Source organism: Hyposmocoma kahamanoa, unplaced genomic scaffold (genome assembly GCF_003589595.1).
Source record: "Hyposmocoma kahamanoa isolate Upper Pololo Valley unplaced genomic scaffold, ASM358959v1 65, whole genome shotgun sequence".
NCBI lineage: Eukaryota > Metazoa > Arthropoda > Insecta > Lepidoptera > Cosmopterigidae > Hyposmocoma > Hyposmocoma kahamanoa.
Window position 1 is genome coordinate 10,095,963 of NW_020653853.1, and position 26,953 is coordinate 10,122,915.

General features: G+C 36.4%; 2 protein-coding genes across 3 annotated transcripts in view; both read left to right on the top strand.

Moving 5' to 3' along the window:
- Window positions 1–22,745, top strand: LOC113231241 (protein spaetzle 3). The gene is made up of 6 exons (XM_026465468.1): window positions 1–880; window positions 6,254–6,372; window positions 16,881–17,005; window positions 17,855–18,055; window positions 20,428–20,553; window positions 21,240–22,745. Exons 1-6 carry the CDS (start codon window positions 103–105, stop codon window positions 21,394–21,396), a joined length of 1,506 nt encoding a protein of 501 aa, XP_026321253.1. The 5' UTR covers window positions 1–102; the 3' UTR covers window positions 21,397–22,745.
- Window positions 22,746–26,119: 3,374 nt separating this feature from the next.
- LOC113231450 (NFU1 iron-sulfur cluster scaffold homolog, mitochondrial-like) overlaps window positions 26,120–26,953 on the top strand; it is a 3,418-nt gene continuing 2,584 nt past the window's right edge. Inside the window, exons 1-3 of one of the 2 annotated variants that reach the window (XM_026465774.1) lie at window positions 26,120–26,208; window positions 26,289–26,371; window positions 26,447–26,518. In XM_026465774.1, the coding sequence (XP_026321559.1) occupies window positions 26,135–26,208; window positions 26,289–26,371; window positions 26,447–26,518 (229 nt within the window). In that variant the 5' untranslated portion in view covers window positions 26,120–26,134. Of the gene's footprint in view, window positions 26,209–26,288; window positions 26,519–26,953 lie in introns of both variants that reach the window. The other variant, XM_026465773.1, reaches the window with a different exon arrangement.

Below are 26,953 nucleotides of genomic sequence, written 5' to 3' on the forward strand. Positions count from 1 at the left end.
GCGCTAGACGATCCCACGCTGGGATTATGCAACCGTGGCCGTAATAGTGCCTCTCGTATTGACATAGTGAGCTAACATTTCGCGCCAATGACTAAGTAAACTATGGCGTTAGCGAACTTTACCCTGGCGAACGCCGCAACGCCGAATCTCCCGCCAGTGTCCCCAGCCCCCGTTCATGTTCAGTTAGACGATCTTCTTTACTCGCCTGAACAACAACAGGAATTCGCTCAGCTGTCTGGAAATGAACCTTTTCAGTCTCCGAATCAACCGCAAAGAAGGTCAAAGCTCCGGAAGCGAGCAGGAGCCGCCTACTTGCCTCCACCGAATCAATACACCCAATATCCGCGACACGACGACGTCCCACATAACCCCTACAACGTACCTTTACATACACAAATTTATCAGCAACAACACCCAAGACTTGATGTTCAGATAGAGAATCAACGAGTGCAAGAAGTCAATCCACAATATGATAACACAGGACAATATGTGCACGATCCAACCGGTGATTACGATTACGAACAAAGAAGAACAGAGCAAACTGGTAGACGTCCACCATATAACCCAGGATTCGCGGATCCCCCATATGGTCCTGCGACAACTCCGCAATCGTCTAGTCGAAGGTTCGATAGTAACTTGAACCATAATATTAATAATTTTAATTTTGGGCCTTCAACGACTCCTGCACCTTTACCGTCTAGACCTTATTCTGAGGCGGGAACGAAGATTGCAGGCAGCCCTGGTGGGGGTAGTAATCAGCAACCATCCGATCGTCCTCGGGGATTCACGAAAGTAGAAACAGCCAGCTCTGGAGGGAAAACACAACTTCACGCTGTCCTTGATTACGATGATGACTACTACGACGATGTTCCTGGGCCAGGTAACTGCACTGTATACTATTTCAAGGTAGTCTCTATAAAGCCACAGTTAAATCCTGCATAAAATTATATTTGAGATAGATCGCTATCTATTAAATAATTTTATATTCACGTCCACTTGAAGCAGTGCCACGATCGGTCCACTTACTTCCACTATCAGTAGACAGTACACACTTCTAGCCTTGGAGGACGGTACAAAACGTACGAGGAGAGCGTTTTATTCTATATAAAATTAGACCTTTTTATCCCTGCTATCAAACAATGTATTCATATAAGTTATTATATCAAGCTAGTAAATGTACGTAGTACAAAGTAGAGCAGCTTTTATCTTAAATCTTTAACAGAGGCCTTTGATTGCTTTAGTACCGGGCGCCAATGTCACCTCAAACAATGGCTACTTGTCCAGTCTACAGCAGACGTTGATACATGAGTGTGTTGTGTCCTAGAAATGAAGTTTTGACAATTCTAAGGTAGTTGAAAGGATGAATGTGCCCATTTTTTTGCGAAATCGTGAACCTAAGTGGCAATAAAGATTGAGATCGGATCCTAAACTACGTTACACACATGGTGTCACACCCTTTGAGGACCTTGACCTTGACCCGGCTCTTTAAATAAAAAACATGGCTTGGAGAATCAGAATAACTTACAAATGCAAAAGTAACGAAAGAAACCTTTTTCTGTCTTATCTTTTACTTCAAAAGAATCACATTTTTACCTAAAATACATCTGTTACAATTTTGACAATAATGTATACAACATGTCCGCTCAATAACCATCCATAACCGTCTAGAGGTGTTACCTCACTATCCAGTTTGAGACTTCACAAACAGCCATTAACATAAGTGTTAACGTGTTACTAGCAACGAAAATGTGTTCCCTTTTAAAAGCCTCGAGAGAAACGACCTTGGTTTCACTTTCGAACTTATATTATCACGACTCGCTTTCGAACTTATATTATCACGACTCGGGCGCAGCGCATCGCATTGAAAATTGGACCAGTTTAAGAACCACATAGCCCTTTTTTATCTAGGTATACAGGATTTTAGTACGAAAAATTGTACATGGATAAAGATTTTCTGATTTGAGACGCAGCTTTGAGCTGACCCTGACAAAAGTTTGATGTTACCTTTGATTTCCTAATCTTGTCTTGCAATCAACTGACGTCTTTCTTTCTTGGTTAAGTGACGCTTAAAACTTGATTTATTGCTTGGAGAATTTGTGTTAACTATTTATTGCCTGCAAAGTACATAACAGGTTGGATAGTTGGCAAAAACATTGTCATTTGGCGATTAATAATTTACTGGTTTATTAATGGTCTCATTAGCTACATTTAACTTTTAATCTCAAAAATTTTGTGCGGAGTTGACGTACAGAGCCATTTTTTATTTTTTGTACTTTACTTGTCTACGTTTTGTCTCCGAATCGTTGATATATTATTTTGCAACGTACAGGTTCATGTGACGTAATCGAAAATAGAATCTCGCAAGAGTAAGCTGAGAGAGGGGCAGTAGAGTCGAAACGGCGATTTTTTTGGCAGTATTAGGGTGATGACACATTGGAACTGATGATACGTGACTGGGTCGCATATCTATAAACAAAATCTTAGAAACTTCAACTCTTTTCAAATGCATTCAGATTTTTATGTTACGCTCTTACGCATAATCTCTTTGGTTACGTGTTAAAGTTATTAGTGTGACATCAACCTTGTTTAATTTGTTACAGGAGAGTGTGTTCAATTCATATTCAATAAAGTGATGTGTTACACAATGTTTTGCGATTTTGCGGGTGGGACGTGATGGGTTAAGACTTTCAGTGATGTGATGTAGGTTTGTTGAGATGGTGTGTCCTTGTGGTGAGTTTTCATATATGATGACGTTAACAGATCAAAAAACTTAGGTAAAGCATCTTACAATTTCTGTAACTTATGATCCTAATACTGAAACAAGTGCTATCGCTTGATTGAGTGTGCGGAATCGCCCTAAAATCATTTTGTATGATAATATTTATGTATGATAAAATAGGTTTGTGTCACTACATACGAGTACTACCTACTAATTTTCATGTGAAATATTTTCTCTAGTAACACAACAATGTCGCCTCTTTCTGACTCACTCTAAAGGCAGAACAAAAGAAGTGAAATATCATCAGATAATAATGATTATAATAATTATTTTAGTTCAGTAACAGTTCAACTTTACAAACCTTGAATGAAACTAGTGCGAAAATACCACAACCAAATTGAGTACGACAACAAATCATAATGATAAATTCGATGATTTTCGAACCAATTGTATGAGTCATATCACACGAAATTTACATTCGTTGTGTTCACTTAGTACGAAAACCGAGTGGCTTACATAAATATTCCTGACAGCCCTTTCAAATACCGACCTTACGGTGTCGGCGGCTGCAATGGACCAGTTCTTTGTGCACGACTTAAATTCATTATCTGCACGGCAATTTACATACTCCACTAGGAATTGTTAGGCTAAACTGTTTGATTCAAAACATTGTGCAGGAAACTATGGTTCTAGCTCCATAGGTGTGGTATTTTGATAGTTCGAATCGATATCGTATTGGCATTTATCGATAAGTGGAATGCAAAGGAGAATGCACAAGATTTTGTACATATTCATGTACAGCACACTTAAGTCGCCAATAAAATTGAAATTACATTATTCAGGGTTGTAGATAAGTTCTTAGGGTCTTGATTCACAGCACTGAAACCATCTTTTGGTATCGATTTTCAAATTAAAATAGTATTTTTTTTTAATTGAAATATTCGACACTAGAACTTGTCAATCTTTAATTGTTATCTAAAATCAAAATCAGATAATGTTGATTATCCAAAAATGATATGCTATGTTTTTTTTACATAATGTACTGTTAGCCACAAAAACAAAACAAAAAGTAAGCTTATAGTTTATAAAGCCGGAATTTCGGAACAGTAACCGGAACTAGAATTCACGTGTAGCTTTTTATATAAAGATGACCACACGGTGATGTATAATGTTACTGACGCTATAAACCGGTCAACCAGTCTCATCAAACCGTAGTTTATAAAAAAATTTCGTAATTATATCATTTAAGTAATATTATTAAAGTAGCCTTTTCTGATATAGTGGTACCGTTTGTGTGAACAAGTGTATGTTAATAATGTTTGAATGAATTTATTGTCACAGAGGATAATTTTGTTGTAAACAGGGATAAACTGCCTCTGTGGCCGAACGGTTACTATGCTGGACTGCCACGCAGAGGTCCCGGGTTCGATTCACGGGCTGGGAAAAATATTTGTATGGCCTACATTTTTTTAATAATATCAAGTAACGGGATTAACAAGTCGTGCGCTTGATGATAAGCTACACGCCTGTCCATAATAGTTGAAGTGCCACACAGAGCTTTAAATTACAAAGATCTGAGGGGCACTGCCATGCCACTACGCTCGTCACCTTGAGACATAAGTTGATAAGTCCTACGTACCCTTCAAAAGCAGAACGTAGTAATACTCACATTAATACTTCCCTGGACGAACTCTTTCACAAGGAGCTTTACTGCTGCTAAAATTCATTTCTCTTGTGAGTTTGAGTGTAATTTGTGTCTGTCTAAGTGTGTTTCCATGGCACCCGCGACACAGGGTTTCCCTAGTGCAGGGCTATGAAAAAAAAAATGGAAAACGTAACCAATAAATCTCCGCAATTTGTATAATACATTTTCAATTATGTAGGTTAGAATTAGTCTACTTTATCTCCTCTAATTGTAACTAGATAGGTTGGAGAGAACCAATTATTTTTTAGGAGTCTTCTTCTTGTCGTATCGATGGCATATCCTATAATGCTTGCCATCGTGGTAAAAGGATTTGCGTTAGGTATTCGCCGATTGTTGCCCAGGGCGCGTCAAACGAACATAAATTTAATAAGTAGTTAAAAGAAAATGACTGAGTATATGGTGAAAAAAACTTAAAAACAGCAGTCTACCAATCTACCACGTTGTCCCAATCAGTCTTCTTCTCATACTGGTTCTATCACGACATTATCTTTCACCATTAAACAAATAATATAATTTGGATAATTCCAATTTCTTTACGATGGCTCCATAGTTTTCCGCGATGATTCTGCCAATGAAAGAGTTGAAAAGACTTTTTTACGATAGTGTGACTGTGTACGATTGGGCGGCCGGAGATCCGTTGAGATCAATGAGAATCTAAAAAGGGACAACACAAAAACAATTAGACATTCAAATCATGTCTGCATATATAAAAAATAAAATAAAAAGGGGAGAGAGTCTATACTTACTTCCTTATTCAGCGACTGTGACTGTATCTTGGTCTCCGAAACGAGATGTTGCCACTTTCTTCGGTCCTGTGCAATCTTTCGCGCGTCGCGTGTCGACCAGTAGGTCGACTCAGATAAGCTCTCTTCACGTTCCGATCCTCTCCCATCCTTTCTAAATAGCCGAGCCAGCGAAGTATATGCACTTTAGTTTCGCCGATGATGTTTGTCTGGGCTACGAGCTCTTTTATTTCGGTGTTAGGGACTCTCCAGCTACCATTCTCTCGTTGGACGGACCCTAATATTTTCCGTAGAACCTTTCTCTCAGCCACCAGGAGTTTGTTCTCTTCTTTAAGTGTGAGTGTCCAAACCTCACAACCATAAGTGAGAATCGGCCTTATGACGGTTTTGCAATATCCGGATTTTGGCTGGACGGCTAAGAAACTTGGATACCAACACTTTGTGTAGGACTGCACTATATCGTCTGAATGCGGATGTCTATGTCCTCTTCCCTAGAGTTAGTTCCCTTTGTAGATGGTATCTCCAACATGAAGACCTTCACCCGTTTATCGCGTACATAACCAATCTTTTGTTTCATGACTTGAATAATTTATCAGATTATACTTTCATATAAAAGTAAATAGATTTAAATAGATAAATCTATGTGCAGCTTGGAGGTGGGAGTCGGACATTAGATTTGAACTTATTTAACTAAATACACAGATCAGACAGAATATACAGATCTAAAAAGTGTTAGATACAACAAAAACTTAAAAGTTTATAGGTAAATTTATTATGTTTTGTAAAAAGTCATGGAACAAACGTTATTGTTTGTGATGTTAGTAATATAGTGCTGCGAAATTGTCAGTATTTTTTATAAATAATCCTTTATACAGGATTATTTCTAAAAAATACTGACAACTTACAACTTATAACTTACTTTAGTCAGTACAATTTTAACTGAAAATAGTTTTTATTGAGAAGGTAATTTAATATTGTTTATTTTAATTTTAAATTCAGACAGGGTACATCGGATAAACTATCTACGTAATATGGAATGTTTTTACTTCCTTATAATAACATATTTTTAATAGAGTATTGTTTTAGGCTCCGGGCCAGCGGTGACGCCGCTGCAGGGCCCGATACTCCTGCGCAACGGCACGGTGCCCGTCGTACCCCTCACTTCCTACCCCACCGTCAACAATGGGTCTTTCTACCAAATACCAGTAAGTTGACTTTATTATTCATTATATCAAAATGTAAATTATTTTGTAATTAATTTAAAATATAATATTTAATTAATATATTTTAAGACTCCACAAAATGTTGTGGAAATGCACAGATAATTACTTTTTAATACAGCGAATTTGAATGTTATGTAAATAACAATATAAGAAGGTACATTTTTCTAATAGAGTTTCGTAATATTAATAACTTAGCGTGTTGCCAACCGTACCTACTGCTTACAATGTGTTCTGATGCATGTTGTAAAATGTACAAATCGAATAATAAAATAAGTACAATAATACAATTATGTCCATGTATCGAAATTTATATTCTATTTTCACAAAAAATATTTATTTTTAATAATTATTTATCTAATATGCTGCCTCCGTAGTCGAACGGTTACCATGCGGACCTGCCTTGCAGAGTATCCCGTGTAGATTCGCGTGTCGGGAGAAATATTTGTATGGCCAACATTTATTTCTCTCGTGAGTTTGGGTGTAATTTGTAGTTGTCTTGTAATTTGTGAGTGCATCCATGGCACCCGCGATACAGGGTTTCCTTAGTGCGGGGCTATGAGTGTGTGCGTTGTTGTTGTTCTTATATATTACATTTAAAATAATAATAATTAGATAAAATGCTATAAAATGTGACATTAGCATTGTTATTTACTTCAGTAGCAATAGAACTCCCCTTGTGAAAGAGTTTATCCAGGGAAGTACTGCCACCTTACTTACTACTGCCGCCATGCAGTAATGTGAGCATTACCGTGCTGGTGAAATCAGGCACATGGCACTTGTTAACTTATACCTCAGGGTGACGGGCGCTTTGGCAGTGACGGGAGAAATATTTGTATGGCCTGCATTTATAATTATAGTTTGTAGTATCCATGGCACTTCTGACACAGGGTTTCCCTAGTACGAGGCTATGCGGAGTGTGTGCGTTAATACCTACCTACCTTTAGTACTATATCTATAATAGCTACGTAAAACTGTTTTTCGTCAATACAAGTAAGCATTAACAATTATTACTGTCTTATTATTCTGAGTACATTTGCCTTGGTACTGTTTAGTACAACATCCACAGTTTACTTGTGGGCAAATGCAATGTTTACATAGAGCGATTGAAGCACGCGACTTACAATTTGTCTTGTCTTCTCAAACAGTGTGTTAGCTTAACCTAGCTGCAGCGATGGCCATTTGTTTTAATAATTTCGCATGCTATACTCTTTGTATACCAATCTCTAAATTGCACTATTGGTTTAATAAGGCCACATCTGCAAAATTACAACTTTTCAATAGAGAAATTTCAATATTCTACGAATGAAGTTAGTTGACACTGCGTTTGCGCCTGTCACACTGAGGCATAAGTTGACAAGTCTTATGTGCCTGTAATTTCACTAGCACCCCTCAAAACCGGAAAGCAGTGTGACGGTGTCACCTCCTTGCATCGTCATCCCACCTTTTTATCGCCTTTCTCCGTTCCTGGCCACTCGTATTTAAATTTAAATTTTGAATTGTTCCATAGTTCTTTTGCCTCGCATTCTGATTTTATTTCGTTCCATCGTCACTCCCTGCCAAATCGCGGCAGCGAACACGTCTTCCTTTCTTATTTTTTTGAGACGTTTACCAGACGTTTTAAAGATCATAAATATTGTTGAAACCGGAATACATATTTATAAAACTGGATTTATTACCACTAGTTCTTTACCCTTTTGCACTCCTGAACTTTACACTCACTAAGCAAGATTATGGAGGCGCGCTGGCTGCGGAAACTACCACTCTCCCTACGACATTACTATCCTATGGCACTCCACCAGCAGTGCCCTTGCAGCAGTAATGCTCATATTACTGCTTGGCAGCGGAATTAAGTAATGTAGTACTTCTTTGGACGAGCTCTTGCACAAGGAGCTCTACTGGTAATAAATAAAAATCATGGTTTGTTAGGTTTCCCGTTAAATTATAGTCCCAAAATTTCAAATTCCAGTAAAAAAATCCGGTAAATACTTGTTGTTTTAGATTAATCATGTACCTTTTGAGCGCAGACCACACCGCGAACGAAGCGAAGCTAACTTAGCATAACTCACGTAGCCGGGGCATCTTTTCATACTTCGGTTCACACCGCGAACTTTTTTTTGGGGGGATATCCTCCTAAGCTAACCGAGCTAACTAAACTAACCCAACAATTCCGCTAGCTATGTAAAATACATATGTCGCCCTTTTGCCGCCTTTCACCCCCGCACATATTCATAGTCACTACTTACTACGTATTTTCTTAGCTTAGCTTTGCATGCAACTACGTGAGCTAAGCGAGCTAAGTTACCTTAGTTGGCATAGTTGGTTGCATGCAACTACTAAGTTAAGTTAGCTAGTTTAACCTTCTCCATAAGGTAGCCGAGCTACAAAAAATGCAATGTCGATGTGCTTTTTGCATGATTTCGTTTGATCACACATGTTGATCGAAATAAAAAATACCATGTCGAACGTCTCTTGCTTACAAATTTACTCATTGTGTGATCGCATGTGTCGATCGTCAAAAAATGGAGCAAATCTGTAGGCACGTTTAGTACTACACAAACTGCGAACGTAATTACAGTTCACGTTATGTATACATATCGAAGGCCAATCGTAGGCTTAAATAATTGATATAATTATAAAATACTAAGTTAAAATATTCGAATCATTTTTATAGCTTTATTTTCTTAAGTAATAACCAAGTAATTAAGTAATGAATTTATATGAGTTTTACATTTACTTAAGCTTTATCACAAATGTATAAAGTGCCAATTTATAAATTGTAATCCCAACATAACATACCTTGTTGTCTCATATGAATTCTTTTCGCGTAGATGAATATATATAAAATTTTGTTTTGTCATTATACATAGGGCGCACTATAAGTTTCGGGAACTGGCCACTTACATAAACAATATTTAAAAAGTAATTACAATATTTGAAAATGGAACTCTTTGGCTGTAGAATACAATTTGTTTCATCTGACTGTCACTTGTTTTTACATTATGGCGTCATTTTAGAATTAGTTCGTGATGGTCGCCCGTCCACTGCTGTGAACAACCAAAACATTGATGCTGTGCGCCGTATGATCAAAACAGAAAGGCATGTGATATAACATGAGATTCTGACATCTTTACGTATAGGCACGAGTCAAATACAATCAATATTACACAAACATTTGGGTGTGAAAAAGCTGTGATCTCGGTGGATCCCACACAATTTGACTGAAGCTCAAGAAACGGATCGCGTCACTTGGTGCAACGCTATGCTTACCAGATTCAACGAAGGGGCGTCAAATTTGGTGTGGGAATAGTAACAGGTGACGAAACATGGATTTATAGTTATGATCCCAAAACAAAGCAGCGTATGGGTCTTTCGAGATGAGCCAACCAAAATGGCGCGCGTGCAAAGTGGAAGCAGCCTCTAAGTGGATGATTGCTTCTTTTTTTAATAAAACTGGACACGTGGTTACTGTTGCTTTGGAGAAACGTTGTACCGTGAATAGTGATTGGTACACTATCATTTGTTTACCGGAAGTTATTGACAGACAAATGAATTTTGGAAGGTGAACAACGTTGACCATAGGAGCCATCCCGCGTACAGTCCCGACCTGACACCTTGTGACTTTTATTTATTTCCAAAAATTAAGAACCAGTTAACGATTAGTCAACGCTTTTCATCACCTGAAGAGGCGGTCGAAGAGTATGAAAAATATGTTTCAGAGGTGATGGTTCATTGGAAGATGGTTCAATCGTATGAAAAAGTGCATTAACGCTAACGGAGAATATTTTGAGAAACAATAAATTCATTTCTGACCATTGTTACTCTTTTTTTCTTATTCATTCCGAAAACTTATAGTACGCCACACGTACCTATCTCTATATACCTTCCTACGCGTAAGCAACAAATAAAATCATAGACAAAGCAACAAAATTCATATTTTCCTGAGTGACTCTGTCTGACGTCGTTTCGCGGCTAAAGCGGTAATTACTCAAATATGAAAGCTCTGACTATTTCTAAAAATATGTTGTGACATAATGTTAAACATATGTAATTATTATTTATAGACATACTTTTATTGGCACAACACAAAACCACTCTAAAAGCAGATTGCATACAAATAATTATTTGACATATAATTACATTTAAAATTATAATAAAGGTGCAAAGTAAATAGTCTAGTATGGTCTGTGTTGCGGCGTCAGGCCAATACGAGCCTTATCTCAGCATATGCTGCAGTAACTTACCACAGCACTGATTTTTCAGTAAGCCGGTAGCATCGAGGACAAAACCAGATGTAGAGACGAAATAATCCTTTTCTGGCAAAACTCATCGGGCAAATGGGCCTTATATCACTTAAATATCAACTCTCGTTTGCGCGGAAATCACAAATTAGAAAGCTGAAATAGTACAGCGCCAACAACTGACCTGTGTGTACGTCTCCGTATATTCCAAAAATGTTCTGTATTTATTGTAATAAAGATAATATCTCTAACAATGGGGGGCTGTTCCATCCCGTGGTGTGGTAAAAACAGCAAAACATCTAATTACAAAACAAACGGAATCACATTTCATCGGTAATTATTATATACGTAATAATAAATTAAGTACGTAATTTTTCAATTTTTGTCCATTATAGCAAAGCTCAAGTTAAACCTGTCGAATTGAAGTGAAACAATTGACGACACCCGTCAATTGTTTTGGATTCGGGCTGGCCAATCGTAGCGCAGTTGTCACCGTAATGATTTGGCAGAATAGTTTTCAAACAAATTAAATGACATTTCGTCTCTATTTCTGGTTATATACATATACTCGATGGCCTGTAGCAATAGAATAATACAATAGAACACATATTTGTTGCTAAAGCAGCATACATGTAAATAACATAAATTAGGACTTGGATCAAAATGACGAATTAAAAGCTAGTCGGTATTTAAAAAACAAGAACATTAACCGCCTTAGTACAACAATTTAGTAGCAGTAGAATTCCTCGTGAAAGAGTTCGTCCAGGGTAGTACTGGCATCTTAAGTAAGAAACCGGTAATTAGTGATAATCATTTAGTGAATAACCACGAAAACTTTAAAATCTATAGTACACATTTACACTTTTTGCGATGACTGCGCTAATAACCAACCACGAAACGCAAATAATTCTGCAAATAAAGATTCTTTGCGGGCTCCATTTCGAATATACTTTAATAAAGCGGAATCGGCTTGAGCTGTTCTCAAAAATTTTGTCCGTGCAGCAATAATGAAAAAGACGTTGTGCGTTTCGCGTTGGCGACCCGAGCGTTATCGATTACGTATGAAGGGATGAACATGTCGTGCGCCTAGTGGCAAGCGACACGCCTATCCATAGCAGTTGCCATACCACACAGAGCTTTAACTCACAAAGATTTTAGGGGTACTGCCACTGCGCCTATCACCTTTATTTATTTATTTATTAAGTACTACCACATCATATATATTACAACATTTCAACATTCAACATACGGAATTACATCTGATATATATGACAATTACGGTGTACATAGCATTTATAATAGAAGGGTTACTAAAACAACTTATAATAACTTAATTTAAATTACGTCACCTTAGGACACAAGTAACTCCCACGTGCCTGTAATCACCAGCTCCCTTCAAAACTTTGTCAGCAGAAATAGGTTAGATAAGCAGTAGTTCCCAGTACGAACTTACATACGTACTTCACAAGGGGCGTTACTGTTACTAAAAAAGCTTTTTAACTTGCTTAACTAAAGCTATTCCGATATTTCGATTTTGCGTTAAGTATGGTTAATCCCGAAAGGCTCTACCGCGAAAAATACTTCACATGTTTATATGCAAATTGTACGCACCCCAAAATCTCACATGAACAAGTAACATTTTGTATTTTTAGATAATAATAATAATAATAACGCACACAATCAACATAGCCCCGCACTAGAGAAACCCTGTGTCGCGGGTGCCATGGACACACACATAGACAACCACAAATTACACCCAAACTCACGAGAGAAATAAATGTAGGTCATACAAATATTTCTCCCGGCCCGGTAATCGAACCTGTGACCTTTGCGTGGCAGTCCAGCATGGTAACCGTTCGGCCACGGACGCAGTTAGTTAATAAGTTGGCAACTACGATACGTTCGTTATAGGGTTCAAGTTGTATTTACCGATTCAAATTATATTCAAGTAGGTTTTCTTGTTATCGAACATCTGGTGCTTCTTATTCGCCGTAATATCCATACAATTGTAAATAAATGTAATTTATGTAAGTATAAAATGCGTATCGTCGGTATAAATAATGCAAACATTGGTCACCCGTGAAGCAGACTTATGTCGAATGAATAGGCAAATTGTATGACCAAAAAAGCAAATCTATATATATATATATATACATATATATATATTTATACAGATTATAAGAAGCGGACTTTTTTTAGTCGTGCGCCTAGGTACAAAACCGACACGCATGTTCATATCAGTTGCGGTGCTACTCAGAGCTTTAAATTGCTAAGATCTGAGGGGCAGTGCCCCTGCGCTTATTACTGCTTGGCGGCAGAAATAGGCAAGATGCAGGACTTCCCTGGACGACCTCTTTCACAAGGAGCTCTACTGCTACTAAAATTTAAACAATTTGAGTACATTGGACAAATAACGGATTTGCATATGAAAAAGGAAATTATAAAATAAAGCGTAATAATTGTGTTATGGATATTGCTGTGGACAAAGTTGTAAGGGTTCTGGTGAAATTACAGGCACATGCGACTTGTCAATTTATGTCTCAGAGTGACCGGCAGTGCCCAAAGGATTTTGGCGATTTAAAGTTCTGAGTGGCACTGCAACTGCTATGGATGGGCGTGTCGCTTACCACCAGGCGCGAGACTTGCTCGTCCCGTGACTTGGTATCATAAAAAAAAACGTTCAATATTTACAAAGTTATTGCCTATAATACAATTAGTCGAATGTGCTCTCAAATCTCTAATCTTATGTGTATACAATAAAATAAAATATACCTTTTGTTCCCTTCATAAACTCATCACTGTAACAAAGTTTATGCTGGGTTACTCGTAAATGTTAATGCGGTTTAGATTTATCGCAATTTTGTGTGATCTTGTTAGAAAAATATGTAAAAATATAATTTTCTAAAAATGTTAGTGTATTGTTATTATTATAATATTATTTTGCTTTTTACTGAGCTACCAAAACCTTTAGCGTAAATAAAAATATGGAAACAACCGAATGAAATACTGAAAGTTTCGAAAAATCTCGCTGACGTGATACTGCTCTACCAATTTACTTATACTTTACCGAAAATTATTGTTAGCAATTTTTTACCGAAAATTACCTATTACAAATTTAAAAGCGACCTAGCTTACAAATTTCATAAATTTTGGCGCTTGACAACATATGACATACATCGGTAACTTAGTTTTTTTTTCCGAATTTTAGTATTATTCTGAAGTATAGTTGTTTTCATAGAATTGCGATTTGAACAACTTTTGATTGTTTGCTAAATATGAGTAATTTTGTTGGTATATTCTGTGTTTATTTTTCAGTAACTTATTTTAACTAAAGTTATCCTTGGTTCGCTGCAATTTCATTTGTTTTTCGGAATTTTATTATTTCCCAAATTTTAAAACAAATAATAAAAATGTACTCAGAGATACAATTCTAAATGACTCTGAAATCTATCTTCACACGAAGTTACAACACCTAAATTAGTGTATAACTTAAATTTACATCGTAGACACCGAAGTATTCGCAATAAAACCCTTAACTACACAGCGAGACTTATTAGAATTACGAGAGCGTAGGACCGGAGGAAACGTCCGAGCAGCCGGCGGTGCTGGCGGCGGCGGCGCGGCGGCGCGGCCGGTTAGTCACAGTCATGCGTGGGCGCTGATAAAATGTATACGTGAACTATTTACCAGATTCGCCTACTTTATGTTTAAGCAAAGGAACTAAGAACATTCACCTTCCTCGCTATGTTACCGCACTTAGTGGTGCTTAGTCACATCAAGCCTTTATATTATGCCTGTATGTATTCACATCACTTAATTTGGGGTCAGAGCAACGTATATGATATTTCCTAATATTTATTTATTATTTACATATATTAAGTTTAACACTGTCAATACAGAGTTACATAGAATTAGTTTTTTGTGCCTGATACTAACTTACCGTACCTACCCTTTATAATGGTTATGGTAATGAAACAACTTTATTTATATTATTTACTACACACCATTTTTATAGTCTCGTGACTCCAGTTATACGGGTGGTTTCAAGTTGCAAAATTTATCTAAAGACAGAGTTGACAGTGGCGTGTGAATTAATCATGTTTATTCTGTGCTCTATGTGGAAATTGATGTGTTTCATAACACGAGGCTCATAAGACGCTGCGATAATCGACCGAAGGCTGTTCTTTAATTAGTTTGAGACAACCCGACCGAGTTTAAGTTTAAGCGACTACTGGTCACTAGCGATGCACACCCGTCACGATCGGATGACGCATCTTAAGATATTTTGAGGTTTCTGTAATAATTTAGATAATAATAGACTCTTTCTCCTCAAAGTTAGAAATAAAATATTGTTAATAAGTATCTTTCAAATGTTAATTAAAACATAATAAATGACTGTAATAACTTAATTAACGGACAATTGCGTATGCAAAACACGAACGAGAGACATAAAATTTAGCAATAAATCATTTGCAAAGAACTATAGGCGCCAGAACAGAAGATGGAGACGCCACAAAACTATTTAGATTTTTTACTTACAAATAAATGTATGCAAATTTATTTCGTATCGTGCAAGGTTATTGACACAGTTGCGTCTAAAATAGTGAATTACTTTTGAATTGCTAAATAACGAGATATTGCTAAATTAATGACACGATCTAGTTTTCTATTTTAATAAATTACGCAATCAAAAATATCATAAATCATCGCAGTTCTAATTATTAAGTCTCATGCACACTTTATATTCGACATGCTCGGTAAATCGTAATCCTCTAAGATATCGATACTCATTCGTAAAAAGTAGAGTTTATGACTGTACCGCATGCAAATTGAATTTCAATGCCCACAAGTTAGGCTAAATGCGTCGCATATTTGCCCGTACACCAGTACATGAACATTAAGTACCAGCTCAATAACTGCTCAATAAAAACAATTTAAAACATTAAACATTTAAAAGACATTAACGTAATGTTATCGGCGGTCAATCAGGGATCTTGCGATATGGCTTTCGAACGTGAACCATTGTGTAGTGTTTTACTAAGAATTAAATTTTTTTCGGTGGTTACGGGTGGCTTGCTACGAATTCGTTCAGTTAATTAGTGTACTCGAACATAAGACGACCTATGTTAATTAAACGTTTAAAATAAATCCATCGTGGAACTTATAGACAACATGGATTTACTAAGCTGCCGGAAAACAGTGAGTTCATGACGAATGATTTGGATTTTTAATATAGTTTTTAACTGTTTCAATTGTTACCAGACAGTTGATCGAGATTTTTTTTATTAATTGTTTATAAGCGGTTATGTCACGTATTTTATCACGGATGTAGATTTTCTTCAGCGTTTGTCAAAATATAAACATAAAGGACATACAGTACAGTCACGTGAATCAACGTGTATGGATACACGTAAGGAAATGGAAATTGAATTTCCGTAGAAAGTATTAGTCATATATTGTCCAATATAAAATATTAATAGCAAAAAATATATCATGTTTATTGAGATTAAAATTAAAAACAAATCAACATACTGAAGATTATTTTATTATTACTACTCTACGTGTGCACGTATTTTAAGAAATTTAATAAGAACTCTGTGCTTAAAATATGCAAGAAAACTTGTTTAGGAACGGCAAAGTTTTTTAGTAATTATTGCTTTTTAATTTCTTTCCGTTTACGAAAAGACAAAGGTTGAACACCATACAGCCAAATGGTGGTGAATATTTCTTTTGCTAGTTTTAGGTAGATATGTAAAAGTCAAGTCTTCAGTCCATTACATTCTATTAGACTTCTTCTTCGGTTGTCATAAACGAGTGGAGTCAATTCAAGCTGTAGGGTCATCGATAATAACCTCTTGAAAGAAAAATGAAACAGCAACAATTACATTATCTTAATAATTGAATATGTTTTACATTATTTATATTATTATTATAATTTCATTAACGTAACAAGTACGTCATGACAATGGCTTGCCGTATTTACAATTAAGTTTCAATAGTAACCATTGACTTACAAATAAAGTATTTAAGCCATTATTTATATTTTTTTAGAACCAATGTCATGGTTATTCAAAACAATTATCACTAATTGCATGATTTTTTGACCACGGTGTGACCTGTATTACTCTCCCGATATTCAACTACAAACCACATACGTTAAGACGGTCCAAAGTGTAAACCCCATGTGCTGTTGGTTGTATTTGTTTATTCATGTGACCTTTATTTTGACTGCTGCCATCTTTCGTCTTTCAGATCCTATGGACAGCACTCTCTCTGGCGCTAGGTTACGAGCTTCAAGGTCAAATTGTCAGAGGCGTGCCATGTGTTAAGCGGAATTATCAACTTTATTGTCCAACCGCTGGGAACACTTATCCCTTGTAAGTATTATTGCATATTTTATTTGGACTGGTTTTCTTATTACCGCACTTAAGCTATTTATAGAATAAGCATGAATAGGGTAGCTATTCTACTATTAACCTGGAAGGTCATAATACGACATTCCTATTATTATATCACAAAAGTATTGTTCTGGAAAATTTCGGAAATGCAAACATTTTGTTTTTCACTTTCCGTTCAAATAAATGAATAATAACAACATCAACAACAACAACAATTAAATAAATTCTCAAACATATTCACTAAATTTATGTAATTATTGCGTTTCCTTTACTTGTAGTATTCACTTATATAAAAACTTTCTGTCTTTACATATTTTCTATATTTCAAAACTTGCACTATGAAAAACCTAAAGAAACAGAGGTTGCAGACATTATGTACACTTAAACTTTTGTAAAATAAGTACATATTACCATATCATTTCTAAATAAATGTAATTTTTCATCAATTCTCATCAATATTTTCTTACTGTAATTTTATTATCTGAAAAAAATGTTTGTATTCACTGTTTCTTGTTTACATTGTCTGTATACATTTTTTCTAATTGAAATAAATGAAGACATTACATACATTACATACTTTGCTATTAATAAATATTGTAGACTTAATGTATACTTCGCATTTTGAAAAAATTATCACCATTGTGCAAAACAGTGCCCTTAAATTTTCCTACGGGCAATAATTTATTAAAAATACGTTAAAAATCTTTTGCAGAACTTTTTTCTACACATAGTTAATACTTACGCGTAGTTAATATTAATTATAAGTCGTATATTACTCATAAAATATAGATAATATGTGTATAACAATATTTCCGTTTTAAATTCCAGAGATAAAATCGAGAATTTCATAGACGAAAACAAGGCTTTGATAAAGCGGATGTACGGTTCTTTCACGGTACCTGGTGGGAACAGAGTGCGGCGAGCGCCAGGGGTGCCTGACGTGCACTCGGGCGATTCTTACTTCCGCCATGTTCGACAAGCGTCTAATACCAATCTACCTAATCCACAGAATGTTAATAGTACTGGCAGGTATGTCGAATATTACAAAAAAAAACAAAGATCCATGGCTTGTACAGTCGCTAGATGCGGAACGAGCGGTTTTCAGTTTCAAAATATCAGTGTCATGAAACGAAGAAATCAGGTGGCTTCGAAAACTTAAAAGCATTTGCGCACTACATCCGATTCGTATCCGTTCCGAATCCGAAAAATGATGGTCCAAAATGTCACAGGTGTCATTTTATCTTTTTTTCCAATCTCTCGGTGTACGAGCGATATTCGTATTTTCTCGGATTCGAAATGGACTTAAACTCAAGCAACAGCCGAAATGTGTCCAAGTTTTCTGGGTTTGTTTATACAAACCCAGATTATTCTCGGGTTCGGAATACGAATCGGTTGCAGCGCACTGTCGCGCAAAATGAAAAATTTTACCCAAAATTAATTAAGAAATTAAGAACAGGCGGTACGGGGTAAACCGTGGAAACTCTTAAAAAAATTACTAGGACACATTTTTAATCAAGCTGTAACATTTTTCTTCGAATATCATCCCCAGAGTAACGGAACAAGGTCCATCAATGAGTAGCTTCATTGCTACCTTGTACATGGCACTTGATTTGTTAGTTTCTCGACATTGAAACATTCTTTCGTTGACTAGTCAAATTAAATACTGAAGAACGCTCGCCATAAACAACTAATTTTTAATTTTGAGGACAATGATATCAAGATTCAATATATAACGCCTCGATAAATTGCACCCTTTTGTGCAATAGGCCGTATCTGCGAAAATGAGAATTTTTCAGGAGAGAGGAGAGAAATTAGTCGATAACTTTTATGCTTAAATAGGAGAGTGGTACATTTTCACAAATACACAATTTATTTCATGCACCTTTTACAAATTATTATCGAGTTCTTAGGTTTTCGCGATTGTTATCTACACATACGAAATGAAACTATCCAAATCGCGTATAAGTATTTGTTTTTCCTATTTTTATGACTTTCATATGATGAAACCACTTCAGACGTAAATCTAAAGTTCGCCCCCCCCCCCCCTCTCTTAGTGAAATTTTACGCCCCACGAATCATCCACCCTAAGGGTGGCTGTTCACGCATGAACATTCATTTTTACAAATAGCGCCTAAATTTCACTTAAGGAGCAATTATTTTAATGGTTGGTTTTGCTATTCTCCAACTCAAGGCGTTTTTCTCTCTCAATATACTTTGAGTAGTGAGAACCGATTTTTATTATTTTTATGTCAAGTCCTGTATAGTAACGAACTAGGGTATATTTCAATAAAACTTGACAAATAAATGTAATTCCACATACTTTTACGGTCGGTTTTTTTAGTACTCTGTACTGAGATTATTTCATTTTACATTTATAAAACCCATGTATCTAATTAACTAAAGTCCTCTACCCGCATGGGGCCAGCGTCACGAACTAGAATCTTAAAGCCTTTCCTTAAGGACACCCTTGCCCAACAGTGAAACGTATAATGGGTTGATGATCTATCCAATTACATACGCGGAATGCCAGTTGTCAGAAACAGACAAGTATATATATATATATTTTATAACATCAAGTGACGAGACGAACAAATCGTGCGCCTGATGGTAAGCTACACGCCTGTCCATCACAGTTACAGTGCCACTCAGAGCTTAATACTTACGAAGACACTTTTCTTCTTAAACGACCCATTCACTGACTGCAGGCAGTCTGCCGCGCAGTCAATAGCCTGCTCACATATTATCCTGCGTATGGCCCACGTATAGAGTCGCACAGGACGCATTGCAGGATTACTGGATGGCTTGCTCGCTGCGACTACATTGATAATCCTGCATTATGCGGTGGACGGCACGGCGGACTCCAATAGAGATAATGAATGCCCCCTTTTAGGGCAACTTTGTCTACCCCAGATCAGGGAACCATTTTGCCAGTACCTATCAAATGTACACTTAGACGAGATTTTCGAAATAGGATGGGATTTCCGCGATGAACGACGTGGTGTCGCCGCTGCCATGGCTTTATTTATTTAAACATTTTAGTACAGTACAATATAGTACAAATGGCGGACCTAATTTCATATGCCTATTCTCTATCAGTCGACCTTAGCGCCAAAAAGAAAAAAATAATAGGTTAAAGCTACGGTTAAAACAAAAATAACAAGACAGTTATTGATGAATTATAAGCCACAATTTTATAGATAATTTATGGGGTATAAAATAAATAACAACATAAACATACAATTGTCACAGCTTTCGCACTATCATAAGTACAATAAAAACCAGTCAATAGAACGTGGAAACTGTGACACTTTTTAATCAGGTTAATATACCTACCCATGAGCTATTTCTAAACTCGAACGTTTTAGAACTGTGTGAGAGATATATAATGGTTTCGATTTCAGGGTGGACGCATGTGAAAGTAAGACAGAGATCATGACACCGTATTGGGCACTGAACTCGGCGATGAAACTCCGGGCCATAGTGAACACTATGCATTTTGAGCAGGCCATTCATCAAGAAGTATGCAGGTACCATTTTTTACTTTTTTAAATGATATTCTAATGGTAAGGGACACGCCTATGCAGAACAATTGCAATCAGTTTAAATCACAAAGATCTGAGGATCACTGCCACTGCGCCCGTCGCCTTGAGACATAAGTTGACAAGTCCCATGTGCCTGTAATTTCACCGACACTCTTAGCCTTCAAAACAGGAACGGAGTAATGCTCACATTACTGCATGACGGCAGAAATAGGCAAGGTGGCAGTACTTCCCTGGACGAACTCTCATAAGAGGAGCTCTACTGCTACTGGAGTAAATAACAAAATGCCTGTTAAATTTTATAACATTTTACCTAATAATAATAATAATAATAATAATAAGTATTTTTAGATACCCTATGGTCCATTATATAGCGCTAATGTAAATGTTTACTGGGAAATTGTTAATGTGAAGGATATTCGCGATAGCGCGCACGACTGACGAACACAATCGCGCGGCCTTTCCCTCTTCCTTCCAACGTCTTTGCTGTATCACGCACGAAAGAGTGTCTGTGTAAAACCCGCTAATAAGTGATACATACCTACGTTTTGATATCCTCGGCGCCTTAGGAGGATAAAACTATCGGTTTAGAGAGATAACAAACAATTAAGAAACTAAACGTAATGTAACTTTTAAAAAAGTTAATAATACAATTTTTATTTATTTCATTTCAGTACAAAATCTACGTCAAGATGTTCCGGGGACTGCGGCTGTGAACAAAAATACAAGTGGCACCGGTTACTGGCGTATGATCCAAGTGATGATTGCGCTGGAATCTTCATGGACTGGTTTCTGTTCCCCTCATGCTGTGTCTGTCGATGTAACCCTTAACTTAAAAAAGTTTTTGATATCATTTCACGAACGGCCACAAGGTCTTGCATAAATTGTCACATTTTGATTTTTATGAAACATTATGGAGACGAGAGAGGTTCTATTTCAAATGGGAATTTTCATATTTTATGTAGGTGTCCATAAACGTATGGCCTTCAATACTTATAGAAGACAATTCATGCAGGTAAAACTTTGTTTGGTGTCGTACTGTCATTGAATATTTTCATAATAGATACCAACTTTCATTAGAGCTGTTTTTCGCCTATGAAAGAAAATTCATGGGTGAGAATTTCAATACAATTAACAATGACAAACCATCGCTTTTAATTGTAGGTTATTTGTAAATTACCTTGACATATTTTTTAAATTTCGATAAATTCTTTAGTTACCTAGCTTTTTCCTGCTTTACATATAAGTATACATATTTCTGTTGGTATATTTTTAGTAAATTATAACATGGATATTAGAGATACAATTATAACAATACACTGCCATTGTACAGTTAGATTATTAGTTTTAAAAATTGTATTTTCATAGCTTTACCTAATCTTAAATTAACAAACCACGTTAATCTAATTTAGTACTTATTGTATTTTATTTTACAGAATCGTTTTAAATGTTGTACTACTTTATATTATACAGATTTTGTACAGTCAATTTACAAAGAGGATAAATTTATCTTTGCTTAGCAAACAAAATTCAAATCGAAAGTCGTTGTTGTTTACTTTTGGACATTTCTATTTAAGAGCCAACCTATTTAAAAGCCAGGCTCTTGCCGACGTAGCCTCCACCACTCAATCGTGCTACATGTTCGGAAAATATTGTGCAGTGGTTTCCCGCTTGCCTTTTGCACCGGGATTCATCGGCTGATCGGTCGCCCCCTGATATGCGGTCAGAAGTTGTTTCTAAAAATCTTTCAACCGCCTTCTGCCGGTACTAGCACAAGAAAGTTTTTAAAATGGCGGCTTTTACTCGCCATGTCACAGTCGTTGTCATAGCTAGAACTTTTTGTAGTATTATATTTGGCAAACTCATTCTACTGGGTTCCCCATTACGTCCTGATAACGCTGCAGCTTTTCAATTGTGGATACAGACAAGAGATATACGTCTGTGGTTGTGGACTACTTATTCACTTTACGCAGCTAACCACCATATCTGGTGGCCGTTCACTATCCACAGCCTGTGACCCCTTTCGTAGCCTACAGCTCGGCCCCAATTCACGTAAAAATGAATGTCAATCAAAATAATATAACCAACATTATGCAATTTAATAAATAGAACACATATTACTAATAATAGCTTAAAATATCTTGTAATATACAATGATATTTCTAGTTTTTTCACCCTCCTTTGATTTTATTATTATATATATATATTATATTTTATTTTATTTGAAATTATTAGAATTGACTTATGCGGTGTTGTTTGCTAGGCCATTGTAGCTAAATACTATAAAAGTAAGTTTTTTTTAGTAAAGGTAGGCGTAGATTTGAATCTTTACTATGAGACAGACTTTTCGATATGCAGTACAACATTAATTAATGGAAAAATTCAATAGGGTATTTGACATGAGTCAAAAATTCAATATTTCACATTAGCGTTAAAAAATACGTGAATTGAAACTAAAACGTAAAAACAGATTGAAATTAGTCAATAACAAATCATAAAAAAGCAATTAAGTATAACATAAACCACATTAATTGCGTAATGGCACCGTACAGTCTACATTCTAATGATCGTTTCGATAACAAGAATGATGCATCATTCTCCTCGTTGACTTTAATCATTCATTCATATATCTGGTATTAGTTGATATCGAATTTAAGGTTCATATTCAGCATTCTTTCTTGAATAAAGTACCTACCTTAAAACTTTGTCAGTCCTTCCATGCTGAATCAAAATAAATATCTAGCTAGACTTATGTATAAAACTTTATAAGTGATTAAGTACCCATGTAGTTAAGTTTTTATTTTTAAGATAAGTACTCATATCATTTTAATTATATATATGTAGTAATTTACATGCCTACTTTATTTAAATTTATTACTTATAGCATCAAATACCAATACAAATGAGTGTATCTTGAATTATCTTGTCCTAAATAAAATCAAGGCTACTTCAAACAAATGTCGAGAACTTTTTTGTAAAATTCATTTAATTAGATAATTGTCAACATACATAGGTAATAATAATAAAGTACTACGAGAGTTTGCTTTTTTATTCCAGTAGCCGCCTAAGCGAATAGAAAATCGTTAGGAGTGTTCCTCAGGGTACAGTCAAAAGCACATCAAGCCCGTTCTTATCGGAAGCGGCTCATTGTTGGATTTTAGTCTTAAGTATCGAGCTTGACGTGCTCTTGACCCTATTCCTCTCTTCCGGTATTTTTCAATGCTTTTGGGCCACTCACTTCAAATTGCCGTAGTCAGACGACGCGCCGACTCACGGTTCATTAAAACGAGCATTGCAACCATTGACTTACAAATAAATTGCAACATAAATTTTATCTTCTACATAAGATTACAAATTTCTTAAACGAAAACTAAATAGACGGTTCACCAAGCGGCGCCGTACTGCACAGCGCGAGATTTGTAAAATGAAATGTAATTTAGGACACTATCTTTTGAAAATAAAATGTATGTATATGTATTACATGTCACTCAAAGTAGACCGATTGTACCTACCGGAAGGCCATTTTTTTCCTGTATCTACGCAAAAGGATCAAATTTTTTTTCTTGTAATATCAAGTGACGGGACGAACAAGTCGTACACCTGAGGTTAAGCTACACGCCTGTCCATAACAGTTGCAGTGCCACTCAGAGCTTTAAATCACAAAGATCCGAGGGGCATTGCCACTGCGCCCGTCACCCTCCCTGAGACAAGTTGACAAGTCCCAAATGCCTGTAATTTCACCACACTCTGTCTCTAGCACAGAAATCTAATAAGAAGAAAATCGATTGTCAATGTGGTTTTGTATAAAAATGAGTTATAGCGTTTTGACAAAATCATTACAATATCTGCGTCGGAACCGAAACAATTTACATTATTATGGAGAGACGACATCATTTAACCCGAGAAGTTATGATGCGAGCCGTCGGAATGTTGGAAGCTGGTTCCAGGCAACGTGCTGTGGCTTTCACTCTTAACACTACACAGATCGTCATAAGTCGCCTCTGGACGCGCTATCGCATGACGGGTAGCGTGGCCGAGCGACATGGAGGACGATCTCGCAACACGACTCGCAGACAGGACCGGTATATCCAAAATACTGCTCGACGGAATCGTACCATGACCGCCATGATGTTGGTTACGAGACACAGCTCCTCAGGCTTGCTAATAAGCGATCAAACAATCCGAAATCGTTTACGTGAAGTGGGTCTGCGATCCCGAAGGCCGCTCAGAGTTCCACCTATTGCACCCTGCAATCGCAGGACCCGTTTATGATGTGCTCGCGAACACAGAAACTGGGAGGAAGAAGACTGGCGCTATGTGTGCTTTTCGGATGAATCCCGCTTCGGTATGAGACCGGATACAAGACGTACTCGAGTTTGGAGAACATCTGGACGTCATGAACGTTTGAGATATTGTCAGGAAGTTCATCCATATGGTGGGGGAACAATAATGATATGGGCCGGTATTTGGATCGGCGGAAGAACCGATCTCATTTGGATCAGGAGTAATCTCAATGCTCAAGTTTACGCAGAGAGGATTGTTTCAGATGTTATCATCCCTTTGCGAGGCCAGTTGGGTGATTCATTTCAACTAATGCATGACAACGCACGTCCACACACGGCTAGAGTCGTAACACGCATTCTTGCCGAAGCTCGTATCAACGTTCTGCCGTGGCCTGCTCAATCGCCAGACCTCAATCCAATTGAGCACGCATGAGATATGCTTCAAAGAAGAGCTGTGCCGAGTATGCATACCGTACATACTCTACAACAATATTTTGACTACAACAATATTTTGACTTGTTACAAAACACATGGGCGGCCATTCCTCAAAGTGATTTTGATGAACTCATCTTAAGAATGCCAAATCGCTGTAATTGTGTGATTCGTGTTAATGGTGGAAATACAGATTATTAATTTTCTTATCTTTACAATAAAAATGAGCAAAATCATCATTTTCGCCATTTTTTTGTCATTTAATTGACGCCGTTAATTTGAGTTTTTTCCCACAATTTGCAAAAACATCAATTTTAGTTTATTTTTATTAAATATAGGGGTAAGCGGTTAAATAAAACATAAGCATTAAAGTAAGAAGTCGTCTGATCCCTAGACACTTTTGATGTGTGTATTTCTTTAATTATATATTAACAAGCAGAGTAAAGCCGCGTAAAGTCCAATACGCTGAGTAGATTTAATATTCTGTCATAGCCACCTCACATAACCACTATGAACAATTTAATAATTGGTCAATACCACTCCGACAGGGAGTGATCGAAAGTGGTAAAATGTCTCAGCCATTCCGAATGAAATTTTATACGATTTAGTATTAACTAATACTTTAAATTACGTTTAACTTTTGTATTTCGGTGTTTGTCATAGATTTAGTATACTAAATCTATGGTTTTTGTTATATTTTTAAGCTAATAACCGTATAGCCAATGCGCAACAAATAAAGAAAAAAATATTGACATGATAATGACATCTGTTTGTTTTGACAGTTTCTGCGTACATAGGTACTTATTTGGTTTAGGATAGAAAATTGTGATTATTTCATCTAAATAGTAGGAAATATGTTGCGGAATTCATTGCGGGTGTTGAAGTCGCGAAACCAATGTGGACGGCTATGTGCTACGGTTGTGGTCAGGTAATGATGTCGACGAACCTTACGAAATAAACTCATTTCATATCGTGGCGAGAAATACAATAATTATGTCGAAATTTCAGATTCAACTATGCAAAAGATTTTAGTGCTCTCTCTACACCAGTATTAGAGCACAAAAATGCTGTTAACAACCAAGTTTTAACCAGTATTTGTCCCTGCCGGACAATGTTTATCCAAACTCAAGATACGCCAAATCCTAACAGTTTGAAATTTTTACCAGGAACAAAGGTCCTGGAGCCTGGACAGACGATGGACTTTCCTAATATTGGAGCTGCACAATGCAGTCCTTTAGGTATTACATTTATTTGCTCACTTTTATGATACCTGTTTGATGGCTTCCGCTTATTAATGTAGTTAAAATTTATAAAATAAAAAGTAAAGCGCCGTAAAATTGAAGCAATTTCTATTATCACTTTTCCCTCTTTATTTTCACATACTAAGTCATTAGCTTTGCATTGTACAGAAGATCACAGAGCACATCAAACTAGACATTGATGTCTCTTATTCTGTTGCACTGGAGGCAATATTCCAACAACAGAGTACAGCTTGTGTGGTGCTGACTGTACATATGTTGTGATGTGTTTGATGAATATTTATACATAGCATTAAAAAATGGCATAAAATATACTATATGTCATCGGCTTAGTGCAAGAAGTCATTAATTGCCTTATAATTCATATGGCAATTAATGACTTCTTGCAATAAGTCGACAATGTTATGTTGAGTT

Excerpts from the sequence above, each read along its gene's own strand:
- LOC113231241 (XM_026465468.1), top strand. The coding sequence starts at position 103 with ATGGCGTTAGCGAACTTTACCCTGGCGAACGCCGCAACGCCGAATCTC. Across the intron at positions 881-6,253 it reads CGACGATGTTCCTGGGCCAG|GCTCCGGGCCAGCGGTGACG; the intron begins GTAACTGCACTG and ends GTATTGTTTTAG. Across the intron at positions 18,056-20,427 it reads AATGTTAATAGTACTGGCAG|GGTGGACGCATGTGAAAGTA; the intron begins GTATGTCGAATA and ends TTTCGATTTCAG.